This window comes from Mandrillus leucophaeus, unplaced genomic scaffold, assembly GCF_000951045.1.
Source record: "Mandrillus leucophaeus isolate KB7577 unplaced genomic scaffold, Mleu.le_1.0 Scaffold525, whole genome shotgun sequence".
Classification (NCBI taxonomy): Eukaryota; Metazoa; Chordata; class Mammalia; order Primates; family Cercopithecidae; genus Mandrillus; species Mandrillus leucophaeus.
The window spans coordinates 1,871,539-1,894,235 of NW_012105642.1; the positions used below are offsets into that span (position 1 = coordinate 1,871,539).

General features: G+C 37.5%; 1 protein-coding gene across 1 annotated transcript in view; it reads right to left on the reverse strand.

Moving 5' to 3' along the window:
* The window catches only part of CRBN (cereblon), a 30,086-nt gene that overhangs the window by 7,111 nt on the left and 278 nt on the right, over window positions 1-22,697 (reverse strand). The window contains exons 2-5 of the mRNA XM_011996817.1: window positions 18,426-18,532; window positions 17,317-17,519; window positions 16,038-16,187; window positions 10,945-11,104 (exon numbers count right to left, since the gene is read on the reverse strand). Coding sequence (XP_011852207.1) covers window positions 10,945-11,104; window positions 16,038-16,187; window positions 17,317-17,519; window positions 18,426-18,532 — 620 coding nt within the window. The remainder of the gene's footprint in view (window positions 1-10,944; window positions 11,105-16,037; window positions 16,188-17,316; window positions 17,520-18,425; window positions 18,533-22,697) is intronic.

Consider the following 22,697-nt stretch of genomic DNA (forward strand, 5'->3'; position numbering starts at 1 on the left):
AATTGTAACTGAAATCCAAACAGAACCATGCCTAAGTCCATATACAAATGTGAATTGTACTTAATTTCTGTAGAATTTCAGTATTTGAGGGGGAGACTCAATATTGTTAAGATGTCAGTCCTCAAATTACATATTCATTGCAATACCAGTGAGAATGGAATTTACAAGTTTAAAGTTTGTTTGGAAAAATAACCGCAAAAATAACCACACAATTTTTGAAAGAGAAGCAGTGGTCTATAGGACACAAAAATATTACTGAAGAGGTGCACTGCAGCAGTGCTAATAGCAACAAATTGGAAACAACCTAAACATCAAAAATAGAGTGAAATACGTTAGAATATGTTTATACCAAGGAATGCTCTGCAAGTGATCAAAGAACAAGGTATAGCAGAATATAAAGAATTATCACATTTTTCTCAAAACAAAACCTACATATGTACAAATCTTTGTAATTTCACTGTAAATAAAATGTTAATTGACATGTGACATGACACATGAAAGTGAAAGGAAAGGAATAAGGTAGATCAAAAGGCACTTAGACCAGAACAAGAAAAACAAGGTAACATTTAACAAAACAAGTGAAGACCCTACTCCTGCACCTGCAAGATCAAATGACTAGGTATGTTTTCATATGCTGAATACTTACCCTACATATGTTTCATACCTAATCATTTGATCTTGCAAGTGCAGGAGTAAGATCTGCAGGAAACGTGGGAACACAGCACACATAAAAGGGACTTGGGACTGAGCTGATAGCTGGAATTGTGCTACACAACTGTATGATGTGCTACACCACTCACACCCTATACTTACCCACTACCCCAATCCTATTCTAGCTATGTTAGTTTGGTGCAAAAGTAACTGCGGTTTTAATAGAAGACTAGAATCTGAGAGACAATGTTATTCTATTCCATGCTGTTCAAATATGGGAACTTTCATTATCAAAGGGAATGTCTTATTACCAGGGATGTTCAGTTCAGAGCTATCTCTCAAGTGGACATACCTGTTTTCAAATATTTTAGGAGTTGCAACATGGAAGAGGACAGACTTGTTCTAAAACACGACCTACAGCTCAAAACAAAGGATTCCTTAATGAGAAACATTTCTGGCTTAATATAATCCTTGTATTTGAGACTATGCAAAGATCAGCCGTCCCCAACCTTTTTGGCACCAGGGACCAGTCTCGTGGAAAACAATTTTTCCAAAGATGGGGTGGAGGATGGTTTTGGAATGATTCAAGTGCATTACATTCATCATTAGATTCTCATAAGAAGCATGCAGTCTAGATCCGTCATATGCGCGGTTCACAATAGGGTTTGTGCTCCTGTAAGACTCTGTGCTGCCACTGATAAGAGGTGGAGCTTGGCTTCACTTGCTTGTTCACCACTCACCACCCGCTGTGTGGCCCGGTTCCTAACAGGCCACAGACCAGTGCTGGTCTGTGGGCCAGGATTTGGGGACCCCTGCCAAAGGTGATTTGAGATGGCCTCCTACTGTGTGCTCTGGTAGTGGTTAAAGCCTGAGGAGTCAGACTATGAGACCCTTCAGGTAATCTCCAATAAGTTGCCCTTCACTTTTAAGACTAAATATCTAATGGTAAGATTATTGTCACAGTCCAGTTACAGAATTTTAAAAAATACTACCAAGAGCACATCAAGTAGCTCTGAATCTTCAGGAACAGCAATGGTAACCATTAGTATTGTGCCAAGAACTTCACATTTCTTATAAGACTATTCTAAGGTTAGTAGTTTATTATCTCCATTCTAAAGTAAGGGAACAGGCACACAAGGATGCTATAACTTGCCCAAGGTTACAGACTCAGTAAATAGGAAGGAGCTAGGATTTGTATACAGGGAGTCTGAGACTCTAATCATCATTCAACAAATACTGTGAGTGCCTGATAGGGTTTGGCCATGTCCCCACCCAAATCTCATCTTGAATGGTAGTTCCCATGATCCCCATGTGTCATGGGAGGGATCCGGTGGGAGGTAATTGAATCACGGGGACAGGCACCTCCATGTTTCCCTCATGATACATGTGAGTTCTCACGAGATCTGATGGTTTTATTAAGAGGGTTTTTCCCCTTCTGCTTGGCACTTCTTCCTGCCATCATGTGAAGAAGAACATGTTTGCTTCCCCTTCTGTCATGATGGTAAGTTTTCTAAGGCTTCCCTAGCTATGCTGAACTGTGAGTCAAATAAAACTCTTTTCTTTATAAATTACTGAGTCTTGGGTATGTCTTAGTAGTGTGAGACCAGACTAATACAATGCCTAACATGTGTCAGGCTATTTTTATACATTTAGGCTATGCCAGTGAATGAAAGAAAAACCAACAAAATTCACTGCCCTGTGGAGCTTATATTTTAGAGGGAAGAAGCTTACTAACTTATATATTCTTAGAATTACAAAATGACAAAGACCCAACTGAAAGTTTCAGTTTGGCTGACTGACACACTCCTCATTCAGTTATTAAAATATACTTCACATATCAGAATGGTTACTTCTATAATACAAAAAAAAATGTAAAGTGTACTACAAAAGTGTAATTTCATTTGGCACCCGTGTCAAGAAAAAGAATCTGAAATAATTATAAATTTCAAGTATAAAGAGAATAAAATGCGGCACACTAGCATATTAAGAGCAATGCACTGGATCAGGCATTCACTCTGCCACCATGCCCATGAGCAAGCTACAGTTTCAGGTAGCTTCTTTTCAGGGTCAGAAGACCTCCAAAATTCTTTATCTGGAGGATCGTGACAGATTCAAATATGCATAATCCATCCTTAATATCTGTGATGTATGTTAGTTAGACACACGGAAGAGACATATACCAGAAAACATTAGCTAGCTTTTACAGAGCAACTGCCAAAATTTAAGACATTTCAACATCCTCAAATTTAAGAGTCCCATTTAGCTCTCTGGCATAATAGGAAAGGCTCCTGTCTTATATCTGGGTAAAATGGATGATAAGTTCTAGCAATTTATAGTTATTCTTTAAATATATCAACACTATGATTGATGTCATAAAATGGTTGTACTTCAAGAAAATTTTAATACTAGCCAAAAAGTTTAGGCACTTAAAAGTGACCAATGACTGATTCTCCAGCAAAGTAGTATTCACTCTGGGAACAGGATTTACTACTGAAAGCAGGCATAAAAACCCTTAAAATGAATCTGTTACCTGGAGGTAATCTATCACAGTCCTCCATTTTTAAGCCTCATAACTATGGCTTCAGCTTTGCCTCCCAACAATGTAGAATGTTCACAAAATGTGAAACTCCATTTAAGTGAGTCTTTGAAGTGCAATGAAAATGGAAAGAGTACTGTGAAAAGCTAAACATAAATAGTAAATCACTACCACTGACTTCCTTTATATAGTGACTAAAAGTGGTCACTTACTGTGTTAAATCCTATTATAATCAGCAATGTAAATGACAGAAATAATTTATACAAATAATTAAAAAGTTACCAGTTTTTGTTTCCTTTCATGAACCAAATTCCTACATGGTAATAAGAACTGGAATGGAATGATAAGCTCTTTTTCCTGCTCCTGAGGCTTATACGCTAATGATAGATATACAAGTGCACATACAATATGTATGCCTGGGAAATGACCAGACTTTCTGAGGAAGTACCTGACTATACATAGCCTAAGATTTCAAGACTTTTCTTCTTTATATAAAAATAGTCAATACATGTTACTGTTCTTACTATTTCTATCCTGGAACAAGGTCAAACAGACTCTCAAGTTCACAAGGACATGTTCATCAATGGTAGTCACTGACAAGCTTGACAAAAGAGCAGTGAGGGGCTTACCAGCCCTATTTTTATTTACACAGATTATAAAGTGCCAACATTTACAACAATATGATGATGGCACACAAGTAGACCAAAAGAGAAGAAAAGTAAAATAAACATGAATTTGGTCTGTGACAACGATGGGATCTCAAATCAATGGGGGAAAATATAGACTATTCAAAAAGTGGTAGTAGGACAACAGGGAGCCATCTGGAAAAAAGTAAAGTGGAATTTATACCAGGATCAACTACACAAGGATCAGAGCTTTCCACGGAAAAGCAATGAAACCACAGTAAGTATACAAGAAAACATGAGACATTCCTTTGCATGGGAACGTCATTTTTGGCTATGATTTAGAATATAGAAGCATTAAAAATTAAACTATGTAAGAACAACAAAAATAGTTCTGTATGACAGAGCACACCAAAAACAAAGTTAAAAGATGAAAGACAAACTAGGAAAAATGTTTGGAACTCATTAATTACAGAGACTATAAAGCTTACAAAGAGCTCCAAGAAATCAACAAGCCAGTAGAAAAATGGGCAAATACTTTACAGAAAGGAAACACAAACTGCTCTTACAACAAAATGCTTACCCTTGCTCTCAGAAATTAAAATTGAACCTTCAATGTAATATATTTCACTTATCAGATCAGCAGACATCAGGTTTGATACTACATTGCCTGTGGGGCCATGATGAAACAATGATAATAAAAACAAGTACAAACACCTTAAGTATTTTGAAAATAACTCATTATTATTATTATTATTATTATTATTATTATTTGAGATGGAGTCTTACCCTGTCACCCAGGCTGGAGTGCAGTGGCACGATACTGGCTCACCACAACTTCCACCTCCCAAGTTCAAGTGATTCTCCTGCTTCAGCCTCCTGAGTAGCTGGGATTACAGGCGTCCACCACCATGCCCGGCTAATTTTTGTATATTTAGTAGACATGGGGTTTCACCATTTTGGCCAGGCTGGTCTTGACCTCCTGACCTTATGATCCACCTGCCTCAGCCTCCCAAAGTGCTGGGATTACAGGCGTAAGCCACCGTGCCCGGCCTCAAAATTATTTTTAAAACTGACAGAATTATAAATGCATTTACCCTGTAAGCCAATAACCTCACTCTTCAAAAGTTATCATAAATATTTACCTATATAAAAGATCATTTGTACTTTTTTTTTTTTTGAGATGGAGTCTCGCTCTGTCGCCCAGGCTGGAGTACAGTGGCCGGATCTCAGCTCACTGCAAGCTCCGCCTCCCGGGTTCCCGCCATTCTCCTGCCTCAGCCTCCGGAGTAGGATCATTTGTACATGTTATTTAGTACAGATCTGTCATCAGTATGGGACTGGTTATACAGTGTATCCATACAAAATAATTCTGTGCAGCTTTAAGAATGAGCAATGCTCTATAAACTAATACAAAAGAATCTCCTGTAAGATACACTGTTAATAAAAAGGTATGTATCCTTCTATAAAAGAAAGAAATAAGAACATTTGTATCTAGATAAAGAAAATTAGGAGGAGATTTAAACACTAATCTGAGAGATTATGTGTGAGGCCCCTGCCCTTCCAAATTCGTGCTCAGTTCCTCCCTGCTCTATGCCATAAACAGGAACAACCATGGCTAAGTTTAGCAGAGGCCAGAAAGATGAGCACCAATTACTTTCTTAATATCTATGTGTTTCTCATTTGACTTAACATTTCATACTCAGCTCTTTTCTGATTAACACAGTAAGCCTTGATATATGAATAAGCAGGTGGTCTGGGCAAGCAGGGAATATACTTAGAAACATGTAAGTCATACTCCAAACAGGTTTAAACAAAATTTCCTCTTTTTTTAGGGAGATTTTTACTGTAGGGGGATTCTCAAATCGCCCTACAGTAAACCAGTGAATAGAGAAAGGCACTGTGATGGGAAAAGAAGCAAACAGTTTCAGAGCTCGAATTCCAGAACAAGAAAGATTTCTAGATGGAATGGGTTTTGAAAGTGTTTCCTAATTACACTGGCCTAACTCCTTAATCATGAGAGACACGTGCTGAATATTCTCTAATGCTTCCTTGTCAGAATGGTAGATAACACAGGAACACTTCCAGAAGTTTAAATAATTTTATTTCATGTCATTTGGGATGTTTAGGTTTCCATGGCAAATGCTGTGTGCCGTTTCAAGGTTAACTGAATACATCTCAGGAAGACTACAATCCTGGATCCTTTAAGTTCCTTTTCTGCAGGAAAAGTGTGTGCCAACCTTATTAGCTTGAGTGAGCTTACAGTTATGTAAGCATCTCCCAGCTCTGACCATTTTAATTACTAAGACATGGAGACAGAACACACATATGCTGTGCTTCAGATTATGGTGGGATGGACAAGTCAGATACAAGCAAGCTCTATGAAGAAAGGAATGAATTGAACCTTGTATCTGTCTAAAGACAAGCACTGTTACATAATCCGGCCCCATGGTAAGCTAGCGTCCCACTAAAGGTGCAGCATGCCAAACCACTAAGATGGTCCCACTGCATATGGAGTTCCTACCAAAGATATCTGCCATCCCCTTTCCCTGTTAGATTCCTTTTTGATGCACACAGAATGGCTCTAAGTGGTTTCTCTAAAGCAGAACAGAGTTTGTAGGTCACTTGGAGTCCAAAATAGATCAGCTAGCAGTTTCTCTTGGCCTAGTGATCTAGATTCCAAATTTCAGAACCTAAGAAATTCTATCAAGGTTTAAACAAGGGAACCCTTTAGATAACCTGACATATATGGGATGGAGATATCTGTATCACCTAAAACTTTTTAGGCCTTCTCAATCCTTAGCATCTTCTCTTTAGCCCTTGGCAACTCTGAATATGAAAATAACCAAGAGCTAATTAAGACAAGAGGAAAAGCTCAGAGGATCTGAACCCAGGCAAATACATGCTTCTTTGGTCTTCGCAGCTCTATGTTTTCTTGTCTTGTTAAGCCAGTGGCAACCCAGTTGTATGGGACAAATTTGGAATGTAATGTAAGCAAGGTGCTTTACCCATAGAACAGGAAGAATTTAAGCAGTAACTCACATAAAAAACAAATTTAAATAGCAGTCTTACTTGCTTAGCCCAAGTTCAGGTTTAAGATTACAGGATCCTACGGGCAGGTCACAGAACTAGCTGCACAGAACACCTAAGTCAGGAAGTAACTACCACTGCTCTCAACCTATACTTAGAACTTTGCAAAGAAGAGTTAATTTAGGATTTTTAATAGTTAAGAATTTTTAACCCATCTTGGTGTGGAAGAACTATTCTATATACCCAAATACTTAATACAGGCATACTGCGATTCAGATACTGCCTTTTTTTCTTCTTTTTTTAAAACAAATTGAAGATTTCTGGCAACCCTGTTTCAAGCAAGTCTATCAAGTCATTTTTCCAATAGCATGTGCTAATTACCTGTCTGTGCCATATTTTGGTAATTCTCACAATATTTCACACTTTTTCATTGTTATATGTTATGATGATTTGTGATTAGTGAATTTTGATGTTATTATTGTAACTGTTTTGGGGCACCACGAACTGTACCCATTTAAGACAGTAAACTTAACAAATGTGTTTTGATTGCTCCACTCACCAGCCCCTCCATCTCTCTCCCTCTCCTCAGGCCTCCCTACTTTGAGACATAACCATATTGAAACTAGGCTAATTAGTAACTCTAGAATGGCTTCTAAGTGTTCAGGTGAAAAGAAGAGTAGTCACACATCTCTCACTTTAAATCAAAAGCTAAAAATGATACAGCTTAGTGAGAAAGGCATGTCAAAGCTGAAAGAGGCCAAACGCTAGGTCTCCTGGGGCAAATAGCCAAGCTGTGAATACAAAGTGCTACTCTGGTGAAAGCCGAAAAGCCTTATTACTGATATGGAGAAAGTTTTAATGGTCTGGATAGAAGATCAAACCAGCCACAAATTTCCGTTGAGCCAAAGCCTAATCCAGAGAAAGTTGCTAAATCTCCTTTCAGGGGCTAATAGCTGGTGACTTTAAGTTAAAGCCAATGCTCACTGGCCATTTCAAAAATCTTAGGGCCCTTAAGAATGATGCTAAATCTACTCTGCCTGTGCTCTGTAAATGAAACAAAGTCTGGATGACAGAACATCTGTTTAGAGCATGGTTTACTGAATATTTTAAGCCTGCTGTTGCGACCTACTGCTCAGAAAAAAGACTCTTCAAAATATTACTGCTCATTGACAATGTACATGGTCACCCAGAAGTTATGATGGAGATATACAAGGAGATTAATGCTGTTTTCATGCCTGGTAACAAAATTTCTATTCTGTGACCCATGGATCAAGGAGTTATTTAGACTTCCAAATCTTACTATCTAAGAAATACTTTTTTTGTAAGGCTATAGCTGCCACAGATGGTGATTCCTCTGATGGATCTGGAAAAAGTAAATTGAAAACCTTCTGAAAAAGATTCACCATTCTAGGTGCCATTAAGAATAATCAGGATTCATGGGAGGTGGTGAAAACATCAACATTAACAGGAATTCAGAAGAAGTTTACTCCAACCCTCACGGATGACAATTTTGAGGGTTTCAAGCCTTCACTGAAGGAAGGAACTGTGGATGTGACAGAAATAAAAAGAGAACTAAAGTTAGAAGTGGAACCCAAACATGGGTCTGAATTGCTGTAATCTCATGATCAAACACGGATTAGGAGTTGCTTCTCATGGATGAGCAAAGAAAGTGGTTTCTTGAGAAGAAATCTGCTGAAGATGCTGTGAATGTTGAAATGACATGAAGAATTCAGAATATTACATAAACTTAGTTGATAAAGCAGCAGCAAGTTTTGACAGGACTGACTCCAATTTTGAAAGTTCTATTGTGGCTTAAATGCTATCAAACAGCGCTGCATAGGGATCTTTTGTGAACGGAATAGTCAATCTGTGGGGCAAACTTCATTGCTGTCTTAAGAAACTGCTGTAGTCACCCCAACCTTCAGCAACCACTACCCTGATTAGTCAGCAGCCATCAATAGCAAAACAAGACTATCCACCAGCAAAAAAGATTATGATTCACTGAAGGCTCAGATGATTGAATTTTTTAGCAATAAAGCATTTTTTAATTTAAGGTATGTACATTGTTTTTTAGATAGAATCTTATTATACATGTGATAGACTACAGTATTGTGTGAATAAAACTTTTATATGCACTGGAAAACCAAAAAAACTCATGAGACTCACTTTATTGTGATACTTGCTTTATTGCAGCGGTTTGAAACTGAACCTGCAATATCTCCGTGGTATGCCTGTACCCCCTGAAAAAAAATATCTAATATGAAATACACAACTATGTGAATATTGAGATGACACATAGGGAACATCTTGATGCAGTTACCTTGCCACATATTTCAGTAGCAAACCAGTGCCAAACATACTTTTAGGCACTAAATGACTTAATATATTCCAAATATACTCCTTGGGGGGCCACATACTGACAGTGATCACTGACATACTTATTTCTACAGTAACATTTAAAATGACTATGGAAGCAAAATTTCCCACAGTTCAAAGAAACAAGGGCAAATGCGTATTTAAAGTGTCTGTATCTGGTATAGGGAAGAAAGTATTGCACGGTGATATGATCTGGTTGTGTCCCCACCCAAATCCTATCTTGAATTGTAACTCCCACAATTCTCACATGTCATAGGAGGAACCCAGTGGGAGGTGACTGAATTATGGGGGTGGGTCTTTCCTGTGCTATTCTTGTGATAGTGAATGAGTCTCACGAGATCTGATGGTTTTAAAAATGGGAGTTTTGCTGCACAAGCTCTTTTTCCCTGCCACCATCTATGTAAGACATGACTCGCTCTTCCTCGACTTTCACCTTCTGCCGTGATTGTGAGGCCTCCCCAGCCATGTGGAACTTTTAAGTCTAATAAACCTCTTTTTTTGTAAATTGCTTAGTCTTGGTTATCTCTTTATTGGCAGCATGAAAATGGACTAATACACACAGCTATATAAAAGCTGCCTGTTAAGGCAGTATCAATATTATTAAACATTAAAAAATACTAGTTTCAAGGTTGTTTGGGAGTCTTAAAGCAGTCTAATTATATCTTCATTAGAATCTTCCTTAGAAACACTAGTCAAAACACACTGTACCATGAAACAGATCAGTTAACTGAAATAAAGATAAGACCAGGAAGTCCTATAGATACCTGGTTATAACCCTGATGCTCATCAAGTGCCCATTCTGCACAAGTTTTCGTGGAAAACTGGAGGAATTCTACAGTAAGAGCAATAAAAGTTTGGTACAGTAACTAGTGTATAAATCCACTTCATTAATTATTCATAATAATTTACGTTAAATTGGAAATCTGTATTTACATTAAAATATTAAATCCTCATGACTTAACAAAGGGATGATTAATACAGAACTTTTAAGGTTACAATGGAAACAGTCTTTCCATATTAAAGAGAAAAACCTCAAAAAGCCCAATTATTCTAAATTTAGAAACTAGTAATCTTTTTCTTTAGGTAGCAATTATAAATATTAACTATACTCAAAAGTGCACATCTCACAAATGAATAGAAACAGGTTCCCTCAATTTTTTTTTCCACATGACAATTATGATTTAGTGAAAGGATATAACATAGGAATTAGTGCCTAAACAAGCAACATTTTTAAAGAGCACCTAGTCTCAAGTCAATTTTTGTGATGTCAACTGCGTTTCATTAAAACACATAGCAAAAGAAACCTTTTTTCTTTGATCTGGAAGAAGAAACAGACTCTACTTTTCTACTACTACTCTACCCCAAATAAATCCTCCCTTCCTTAAGATAATGGATGTTTATGATTCAAGAGCCAAACATCTAATTTGATCATAGTTTAATAAGCAATTCCCACGGAATTAAAAATCATAAGTGATTAATATAACCAATAAGCATAATAACAAGGATATCTTACAGCTGTGTGACATTTTATTGTGTTTGTAAACTGCTTTTACATAAAATAGCTGCCTGTGCAATTTTTAGAGGGTCCAGCTATGATCAAATGTAGCTGGAATACTGCCACACAAGGTGTCTGGGGAATGAATCATGAGAGTTGTGTTTCTTTCTTAAAACAGGAAAAAAACAATCTATCTTCACTTTTTGAAGATGCATAAAAAATTAGTTTCTCACCTTCTGGTATTTCTGCCACCATTTATATGAACACTGGTCTTCCCTTGAGACAGGTTTTGAAGGAAATATCTGGCACTTATTGAGGGATTCTAACTGAACTGCAGACATGGTTGAAGGCAACACACATTCGGGAAGAATTTGCACTTTAGCTTGCTGGATTCTAAAATAAAGAGAACCAAGCATGGTATTCATTTCTAAAATCGACTAAAACTATAAGTTTCTAAACAGTGATACTTTTAAATACTATGATTTTCCAAGTTTTATCTTTTAAACATTCATCAAATACTGATGTTTAGATATAGAAATTTTCAGAAAATAATTTTATTTCATAAATCATACCAAAGTTAAAACCAAAGATAGCCTAAGGTATGGATTTTCAATGTCACTGTGGAATGGAAAGGGAGATCTACACATTTCAAATACAGAGTCTATAAATGAAACAAAGTTTTAAAAAACCAACATACAACTAACTACTGCTTGATACTTCTAATTTCTTAAACATTCTTTAGACACCCAAACTCTTCTATCCCCCCACTTCTTATGCTGCTTAACTCTTACATCTATCCTTTCCCATAAGTCATCTGAGTAGAGAAAGGAAGAGAAAAATCAAGAATGCATTTACATGGATGAATTAAAATAACACTAGGGAATTACATGCAATCTTTCTGTATGCATTCCTTTTCACATTAAAAGTTTATCTGTACAGAGGATCAAACTATACATTAGATTCTTAAAAGTTATTTAAAATGTCATAATAAAGTCTTTTCCAAAATGCTACTTGAGAATATCATAATTGCAAATATCTGATGAACTAGTGCAAACAGGAAGGTTGTATGCATGAGCTATCTTCCTGTGAGGCGCTCTATCTCTCAGAGTGTAGCTTTTGAAATGTAGAATATGTAACTATATTCAAATGCTAGTATAAAACACTGTCAGACTGACAAAGTCAAATATATTAAAAGTCTCTGCTTTATTAGTTATACTTAAGACTTCTAAAGTAGTCTTTCATAATAACCCCTGTTTGACCACAAAATATTATGGATGAAATTCTGACATTTTACTTATTTATTAAAAGGAAAAATAGCTGAGTGTGTTAGAAAGTACCTAGGTTTAATTTAATGATAATAGTAGACTCACTCTACCAACTTTATTTCCTTCCTGCAAACTCATTAGAAATACTCAAAAAATTTGTCTACATGATTTGGGAAAATGTTAAAACATTTTACTATAGTCAAACTATGGTCAAGTGTTCTTATGTTACTAGAGCTCATTAGAAACAAAATCTCAATTTCCTTCACCTGATTCATGAACACAAATAACTTGTTAATTATATTATGAAGACAAAAGTATATACCATCCTATGGAAATTTTTAGAAATCTGATTCTTCTTTAAGGTTATAGGAAACTGAATTAAGAATTTTGCTTTACCAAACTATTGTGTAAGATTTGATTATGATAAAAACAGTAACATTATTGATCCCGTGGCTTACAGATCATGTTAACAGTCTGCAGTACAAGCTGTTTGAATTGCCTTGAAGGATGAAAGAATGCTCTCCTTTACCTGGTTAAACACGGCCAGGATCCACTGCATACGCAGTGGCTGGTTCTCCCAGCAGCTGAGTTTTGTTTTTAACATAAGCTAGTATTTTTTCTTTCCAACCTGTTTATCAGAGTTGTTCTGTGATTACAGCAACATAATTTATATAAATGTTATAAAAACCAGTGAAATATGAGTACAACAATAAAATTGCTTCAAGGAACATTAAGTTGAGACATAAAAAAGCTGCTTTCAACTTAGGTATATGCAACTTTAATAGGAAAAAAACCGCACAAATCTGGAAAATTTCTGCACTCAAATTGCCTTGTGACTATCTTTAGAATCCCTCTTTAAAGAAAAACTAGCAGTATAAACTGCGGATAATATACAATGAAAGTGCTAGAAAGTCTGCAGTCATCTCCAATATGCAGACCTGCTTCAATTAAAAGACGTTGGTCTCTCCAAATGAATGAATTTATACATTTTAACTTAAAATAAAATGTTTAAGCTATATATGTGTAACATTTTGTGATTTCCAGCTTCAACTAACTTTCTGACTAACAATTACTGGTCTCAGTCATGACAGGTAACAGATCTTCTCTTGTGATGCCAACAGGATATCAATCCCCTCCTCCTCTCTACATGCTAAGAAGTAGGAACTTCTGAAGAGTCCTATGTCAATGAGACCTGTGTTTTTACTAAAAAGAAATTTCTTTGTGTTCAGAAGATGCCCTTCCTGCTGCCCCGCCCCCCACGATTCTGGTTGTTGTATACTTTTTTTTTGAGATGGAGTCTCACTCTGTTGGCCAGGCTGGAGTGCAGTGGTACAATCTCTGCTCGCTGCAACTTCTGCCTCCCAGGTTCAAGTGATTCTCATGACTCAGCCTCCCGAGTAGCTGGAATTACAGGCACCATGCTCAGCTAATTTCTTTTATTTTTAGTAGTGATGGGGCTTCACCATGTTGGTCAGGCTAGTCTTGAACTCCTGGCCTTAAGTGATTCACATACCTTGGCCTTCCAGAGTGCTGAGATTACAGGTATGAGTCACCACACCTGGCCTCTGTAGTGTACTTTCAATAAATGAAGTGTCATTTAGGTAAAAGACAAATGGATATTTTTATTTTTTAATTTTTTTTAGTTTTCTATATGCTTATTTCTGTAAAACAAATGAATATTAAATATTTTACTGGAGAAAGGGAAGGTGGCTTGAGTTTCAAATGTGCTATGAAGAAATCCTGGTATAAGGGAAGGAGTACCAGTTTGGAAGTCAGGGGACCTAGAACCAATCAGGTCTGTCGCTTATTTGCTGTTTAGGCAAATTACTTAACCTCTCTAGTACTTGGCATTCTGATATAGAAAAAGAGGAGACTGCACTAAATCATCTCCAGAATTTCTTTCATTTCACCACTTCCAGTGAAGGTGGTTACAGGGCCAGAGAAGTAGTGGAGCCAAGAGAAATCTCATTCCACAGAGGCCTTTTAAATGAAGACAGACATACCCTTATGAGAGACCTTAATAATGGGTCTACAGAATACTAGAGAGAATGTGTCCTTTCCAAGTCTTATCCGCCTGTATCAGTTTGATAGTAATCTTTTTTTTTCCTTTGAGATGGAGTTTCCCTCTTGTTGCCCAGGCTGGAGTGCAGTGGCACGATCTTGGCTCACCGCAACCTCTGCCTCCCGGGTTCAAGCGATTCTCCTGCCTCAGCCTCCCAAGTAGCTGGGATTATAGGCATGTGCCACCATGCCCGGCTAACTTTGTATTTTTAGTAGAGATGGGGTTCCTCCATGTTGGTCAGGCTGATCTCGAACTCCTGAGCTCAGGTGATCGTCCTGCCTTGGCTTCCCAAAATGCTGGGATTACAGGCATGAGCCACTGCAGGTGGCCTGATGTTAATCTTTACTAGAGTCAAGCATTCATTCCTTGTCTTGTTTTCAGAGTTAACGATATACTGCCATCTTGTGTTCAATAGTTTTTCCACAATCAAAACTCACTAATGTCAAGACAGTCTGAGAAATATACATTTCCCCAAGTCAATTTTCCTTTATGGTTTCTAGAATAGTATTCACAATTGAAATTGTATGAAGTAAGAAGTACTTTAAAAATGGAACTGTTAGCAAAATCCACAGTAACAAAACAGTTTTCTAATTATCATAATGCAGACCACCCCCAGGAAATCATTCTTTCATTCATTTATATAACATTTATGGTCCTAAATGTAAAACATAAATAAGTCTTGGTCATTGTTCTTAAGCAGGTTATCTATCGAGGGAGACAGACATATAATCCCATCAGGACAGTGCAATGTGGTAAGGCTATCAAAGTGTGCACAATGAATGTTCTGAGGAAGTACCTGGAGAGAACTAAACACCCTAAGAGCTCTGGCAATCCCATCTCACATTCCTCTATGCTCTCTTTAGCTCCAAGGAGCAGTCTGACATGTCAACATTTCCATAATTCAAAAATATATAGGAATGCCCACCATGTGAACAAAACAGACAAAACGTTCCTGCCCTCATGCTGTTCACATTCTCTTTTCAGTCTTAATCCCTCACCCCACCAAATAAAAACCCCAAAATACTCAGAACTTCCATGTGTTCAGAAGATACTACCTGGGCAACACAGAGGTCTGATGAGATTTTCAACTCTGGGTATAAATTGGAAACCAATTCACTAGTATTTGTATTGTGTACCAGGACTGTGTATCTCTAAGACCTCAGAGGTGATGTGCCACAGTTAAGAAGCACTCCCTTAAGAGATAATATCCAATGATCAAGGCAAATGCTTTACTTTGTTTCCTTTTTAAAAGAGGATAAAATAAGATAAACTGGACTTTTCTGTGTCTGCTTTAATGTGCATCCCTTGAATTTGTGCAAAACCCAGCCATTGGAGCTATGTCAAAATGAGTAACTGCTGAAACAGTACACTCAGGGAATTTCTAAATGTCACAAGGCACATAGACTACAAGTATTTATTGATCACTTATTATGTAAATAGCATTTCTGGGTGATATAAAATTCACACTGGAGAAGGACACTAAATATAAATGGCTTTTATAGCTCAGATGGAGCAGTTGGCAGATGTAACCCGTGTGGCTTTCAAACATCATAGCAATGCTACAAAAACCACAGCTGTCCTGGTGAGCACACCAACAGCTCACAAGCCTGTGGTCTCCCTATCCTCTTATGCTCTGAGAGGCTTTCAATCCTAAAGAAGCCAAGTCCCAAACAGCACCTCCCTTTGGATTTACATTACTATTCTCAAACCTGGAGAGACATTAGAATCACCTGAAAATCATTTTTAAAAGATGCTGCAGCCTCATCACTCTCTGGAGATGGGAGATGAGGTTGAAACTCAAGCTTCTATAGTTTTAAAAGCTTCCCAGGTGATTCTGATGCATAGCAAGGTTGGAAACCACTGGGCTATACCTTAGAAGGGAAAGAGAACAACTAGTTAAAAGTTACAAAATCTGAAAGGTCAGTAGAATAAAAAAGTACAAGAAAACTATTTCATTATAAAACATTCACAGAGCATTAAGGTATATGTTATTTCTTACCCATCTGACTGTGTTCTTAGCTCAAGGACTTTGAACCTTTGTCTTCCAATTGCTTTCACTTTCACTATCTCAATTCCAAAATCCTGTTCTTCTCGATAGGCATATATCTCTGCTGTTGTTCCAAACTGTGCTTCCCTTTCCTGTATATTGCTTCCAAGACAATTTTAAAAGGAAAGAATTTTGAACATTTGAGTTTTAAATACATGCAAAGTATGCAAAAGCAATACATATGGGTAAACAATTTATAGACTCAACCCTTACTACAAAGCTAGTATAATTTTATTTATTTATTTGTTTGAGACACAGTGTGGCTGCGTTACCCAGACTAGAGTGCAGTGGCATGATCTCAGCTTGCTGCAACCTCTGCCTCCCAGGTTCAAGTGATTCTCCTGCCCCAGCCGCCTGAGTAGCTGGGATTACAGGCACACACCACCACGCCTGGCTAATTTTTGTATTTTTAGTAGAGACGGGGTTTCACCATGTTTGTCAGGCTGGTCTCAAACTCCCAACGTCAGGTGATCCAGCCGCCGCGGCCTCCCAAAGTGCTCGGAGTACAGGCGTGAGCTACCGTGCCTGGCCAATTTTATTTATTTTTAAATCACATGGGGGATGTAGAAGGAGGATTCAGGAAGTACGATTAGAGAACTTTAGGAAAAGAATAGATTTCTAGTCACTGAAAATAATTTAGAACTTACAGGGGTTTAAACTCATTTCCCAAACCAAACATTCTTTCACTCTGTCAAATGACTTATCATTTCTGCTGCTTACTGGCAGCACTGTACTGGGGTGGGAGCTTCCTGTATGTATTTCCTGCCTCTACTGCAGATTTCCTTTATTTGCCACGGGATACTTAACATTCAGCTTCAATTTAAAGGGTACAACCTATGAATTTTGAGAGACAAGGAAAGAAAAGACCACTCTTTTGGAAAAGTAATCCTTTAGGTTAAAATAAAAAAGCACTATTTCTCTTTAATAAAGACAGTTATTGAAACCAAGATTCCAGAAATGTTTTTCATCAAATATAAATGATTAAAAATTTTTCAAATACCAGAAAGTTAAATTGTGTATGAAGGTGTAGAGCTGAGTTAGATGGTAATTAAATGAACAAAAATACTCCAACTTGCACTATGAAACTTCTACTTAACCAAACTCCTAACCTCACATTCTTACCCAACCTCTCCTGTACATGCATAATAACAGCCTGCTTTGGCTTCAATAATGACCACCGCAATTACCCATGAGAGGAAATGTATTAAGCGAATGGACTCTAATATTTTACCTGTATGCAAGAACAGCAAAGGTTCTATCTTTCTGAATTAAATTCCGCACCATACTGACTTCTTGAGGGTGAAAAAGCTGAAGAGGCAATGTCTGTCCGGGAATCAGGATCATCATCACCTGTGGCAGAACTGGAATCACCTGACAGCTGTCGTCATCGTGCAAAGTCCTGCCATGAAATTCTTCCATATCAGCGCCTAGGTACTATTTAAGAACATATATAGGTACAGCGTCATGATCGATATGTAATAAAAATATAAGCTCAACAGACTAAAGAGCAAATCACATTAAAAGAAATACAGGCCAGGCACAGTGGCTCACACCTGCAATCCCAGGACTTTGGGAGGCCGAGATGGGAGGATCACCTGAGGTCAGGAGTTCAAGACCAACCTGGCCAACATGGTGAAACCCTGTCGCTACTAAAACTACAAAAATTAGTTGGGTGTGGTGGTGGACGCCTGTAATCCTAGCTACTCAGGAGGCTGAGGCAGGGGAATCACTTGAACCCAGGAGGTGGAGGCTGCAGTGAGCCGAGATTGTGCCATTGCAGTCACTCGAGCTTGGGTGACAGAGCAATGCTCTGTCTCAAAAAAAAAAAAAAAAAAAAAAAACAAATGGGGTTACAAACACTTAATAAATGTGGTATATAAGCATCCCATGTGAAAATATAATTTTTAATCTAACTTTAACTCTTAGAAGAATTTCTAATCTTTTATGAAGAATATCTCACAAACACAGAAATTCAAGAATTTTTTAATACAAAGTATTTTATTTTTACCAAGAAATATCTCTATGTCCAAATATCACAAACAGCAAGTAAAAAATGTATGTTCAGTAACACTCTAGTACCTAGAAGTACAGAGAAGAATCTAATAGCTCAATTACTAGAAAGACTATAAAGAGCAACAATTCTTCAAACAATTCCACCACAACATAGTATTAAGCTTCTTCAAAATTATAGTTAAATGTTTATCTACTGGCAAATAGCCCATGTCCTCATCCACAATTTCTGATATCTAGTAATACAAATATCAGTTACTTGTTTTTATGAACTTTTATCTACATTTAAATGTGTATCTATTATATTAGATCTATCACTAAATTACATACTGTATGTGATGTTGGCAGACTGGTGTCAAAATTTATGATGTTTGGTTTTTTGGCTTCTTTACTATCCTGGTCTTCAACTTCCATTTCATCTTCTTCCTCACTCTCCGCTGTAAGAGTAGAATATTGTAAGAAAAAAAAATGAATGAAAACCTTTCAAACACATAATTCCTTCTTCAAAAAAGGGGTACTTCTAAAACCATATGCATTTGGTAAACTCTACAGTACTGTGAAGAGGCAGTCAGAGGGCTGGGGTCTATGCTGGGCTCTGTCAGTAGCTATTTTTTTTTTTAAGTCAACTGTGAATTTTAGAATAGTTTAACATTTATAGAGAAGTTGCAAAGATAATACAGAGTGCTCCTGTATGTCACACACCCTTTTCCCCTATAGTTAATTTATATCAGTATGGTACATTTGCCACAACGAAGGAATCAGTCTTGGTACATTACTATAACTAAACTTCACATTTTATTTGGATCCCCTTAGTTTTTATCTAATCTTTTTGTGTTCCAGGATCCCACATTACATTTAGTTATCATGTTTCGCTACCCTCCTCTGGGCTAGTGTGGTTTTCAGACTTTGCTTGTTTCTGAGTTTTGAGGAGTACTGGTCAGGTATTTTGAAAAGTATCCCACAACTGAGTTTTGTTGATGTAATTCCCACGATTACACTGAGAATACGTGTTTCAGGGAGGAAAAAGTGAAGTGTTGTTATTCTTTTGTTTTTTAGAAATGGGGTCTGTCGCCAATGTGCTGTTTTTATTACATATCAAGCCTACATATTATAAACTAGTCCTGCTATTAACCTTGATCACCTGGCTAAAGCAGTATGGGTCAGGTTTTCCCACTATAAAGTTCCTTTCCCCCTCCTTTTCACATTATACTCTTTGGAAGCAAATCACTAGGTGTAGCCTCCACTTAAGCCGTGGTAAGTTATGCTCCACTCCCTTGAAAGGGAAATACCTATATACGTTATTTAAAATTCTTCTATATGGGAGATTTTTCTCTTCTCCCTCACCAGAAACTAATTTTAACACCTTAGACAACTCATTCTGCCCAATTAAATTTTAGTTTCCTCATCTGCAAAATGATAGGCTTAAACACGTCAACCTCTAATGTTCTCCCAAACTCTCAACTTCAAAGAGTTCCTACCTAAGTAAGAAAAGAAACCAAAGCAGGCAAGATCTGTTAATTAAAACAGAGAAAGATAATCTGGCAGGAAGAATTTCACAGCATTTTTATAATGATAACATTTCCGTGGCTGTCACTACATTATTTTAAAGTGAAGGCCAGGTGTGGTGGCTCACACCTGTAATCCCAGCACTTTGGGAGGACGAGGCAGGCAGATCACTTGAGGTCATGAGTTCAAGACCAGCCTGGCCAACATGTTGAAACCCCATCTCTACTAAAAACACAAAAATTAGCCGGGTGTGGTCGCAGGTACCTGTAATCCCAGCTACTGGGGAAGCTGAGGCAGGAAAATTGCTGGAACCCAGGAGGCGGAGGTTGCAGTGAGCTGAGATTGTGCTACTACACTCCAGCCTGGGTGACAGAGCAAGATTCCATCTCAAAAGAAAAAAAGAAATTTTTGCAATCATTTTCATACTATTTTGCTTAGTAATTTTAAATTTAAAAATAAAGTTGCATGAAGCATAAAACATTTTAGAAGAACGTCTTAGAAAACTAGATGTTACCAATGACAGCAAAGAAAATTAGAAAATGCTACACAATACAAATGCTATTATATTAACTGTGAGTCTGTCCGTTTCATACAAACTATGAGTAAATTTCCTATCCTAGACCAGTGATTCTCAACCACAGGTGATTTTGCCCCTCAGGGGATACTGGTTGTAATAACTAAGGGAGTCTGACTGGCATCTAGTGGGTAGAGGCCAAGGATGCAGCTAAATAGCCTACAATGCAAAAGACAATCCCACCCAAAGAATTCTCCAGCCCAAAAGTCAAGTGCTGAGGTTGGGAAACCCTGGCCTAGACTAACAATAAAGAATTACTGAATCTCATTTCTCACGTCCCAGTTCCTGTATTTTTAAACGCCCCAAATAAACTTCTAAATCAATAAAATGTCAATACAAAATAATCATTTTTTTCCTTTACATATCGTTATTTAAGTCAAACCACCTGTAGCCAGGTCCCTGACAGAAAATAAAAATGTTTTTCAATATGGTAACTGCCTTGGACTTTCTATTCATTGTTACAATTTCCCAGATACAAAACTTTGTCAAAAACAGAATTACTTCAACTTATATGTAAATAGTCAATGGTCTAACACTTCATACAAATTTTCCTTGGAACATGTAAGTGTCACCAAAAGATAAAAAAGGGCAATCTAAATGTATGAGAAAAATATTCTGTATCAAATTCTTTGTATTTCCAACGCTGACAGCATGGCTATCACTTGGCATGCAGCACGATCCACTTTATTGCTCTACTACAGAAAGTTTAAAAGATAAACTATTAGCTCAAAGGCTGGAATTAATATGTTAAAAATTTACATTTTAACTCTTCTGACTCCTAGTCTCTAAATAATTTATTTAGTAACTTGTTTTTCATAAATATGGCTAAAACCCACTTTCCCATACTCAGTTATGTTTATTGTTTCAATTGCCTAGGATAAATTCTTCACATCTCAACTATAAAGCTTTTTGTTGCAACTTAGAGGACTTATTCTTCAGAACAACTCGTACTACATGGAATTATGGAAAGTCCAATGTTTTCCTACAAATAAAATTTACATAATTTGGAAAGGCATTATTGCTTTATCTACATCATCTCTGGACCCTCTCCTGATGTTTTTCTGAAACACACACACACACACACACACAAAACACGCTGACTGTTCAGAGCTATCACAGTGAAGTCTGATGACTCATCTCATGCAGAAGCACCATGTGAATACCGACAGAACATCAGTATCCTTCCTCTTCTATTTACCATTCTCCCTGAAACACCGGATTTGGCACAGAGAGTAGAGCTAATGTCTCTGAAAAAACAGCTCAGCTTTCCATCAAAGGCTGGCACACTTACCCTTGTGTCAATTCAGCTAGGATGGCTTCAAGAACAACCACTGACTATGGTTTACTTTTATAGAAAAGTTCTCTCCTCTATGATGGGCGTGCACTCAGTCTCGTCCATGCTGCTACTAGTGGACAAATTAATCTTCCAAGCATAGATTTCCTTAGGCAATTACCTGAAACCGAAAACTGTTTCTTGGCAATCCACGAGAAAAACCCCAAACACACTGGCAAGAGATGCCAGTTTCCCAGCAACTTAAACCCAATCTACCTCCTAGGCCTTATGTTCCACAACCATATCCTAAATATGTGCTTTTGGATGTCTCCTGATCTACCTTGAAAGGCTTTTTCCCAGCTCCTCTGACCCTTGAACAACTTCTGCCTCTGAAGAACCACAAAGCATTCATTTATCTGGCCCTAAATCAACTGCCTCTGCAGTTGATTTATGTTTAGTTATATTCTCAGCAGCCCCGCCTAGACAGTAAACCTCAAGTATCAGATTGTGTATTATCTCTCGTTTCATCTCCACAACACCTAACATACTTGATTAACGAAGGGACTCAGTTAATAGTCTCAAGTTTGGATGATACGCCTTTTGGAAAACATCTCTTGAAAGGCATTGCATGAGAAGTTTATACAATATTCCACGCCTTTTTTTTTTCTGTTCAGTATTTCAACACAAGGCCAAAGTCTAAACATTTCACACAACATACAGGAAAAAGAAAAACTAAGTATCTCTGACAAAGCATAATCGTACATGCCTGAGAAAAACAGACCATCAGTAAGAAAAACAAAATAGAGAAGGGATTTAAAGAGATAATGACAGATACACCTAAATAGAGAAGGGATTTAGAGAGATAATGACAGACACACCCGGGATGGAATCCTAACTCTGCTGTGTGACCTTGCGCAAGTCACTGAACTAATCTGCAATCCAATACTCGCTGATCAAATCGGAAACTGAAAAGTGATGTGGAAAGGATTAAAAGGCGAAATGCAGGCAAAGCGTTAAGTGCAAGGCTCGTAACACGGTTAGTGCTTAGTACATGTTAGCTGTCACTCTTATTAAAAGGAAGGAAACCAGCAAAAGTAACAGCTGTGAATCTGACCCGGCCCTCTAGTTCCAGAGCATTTCCTAGGAGCTACACTCAGGACACAGGGAGGATGGAGAGGATGTTTCCTGTTCTTAAGAGCAAACGTCCCCCGACACCCTGGCTCACGGCTCGGGGCAACAGAGCAGCGAA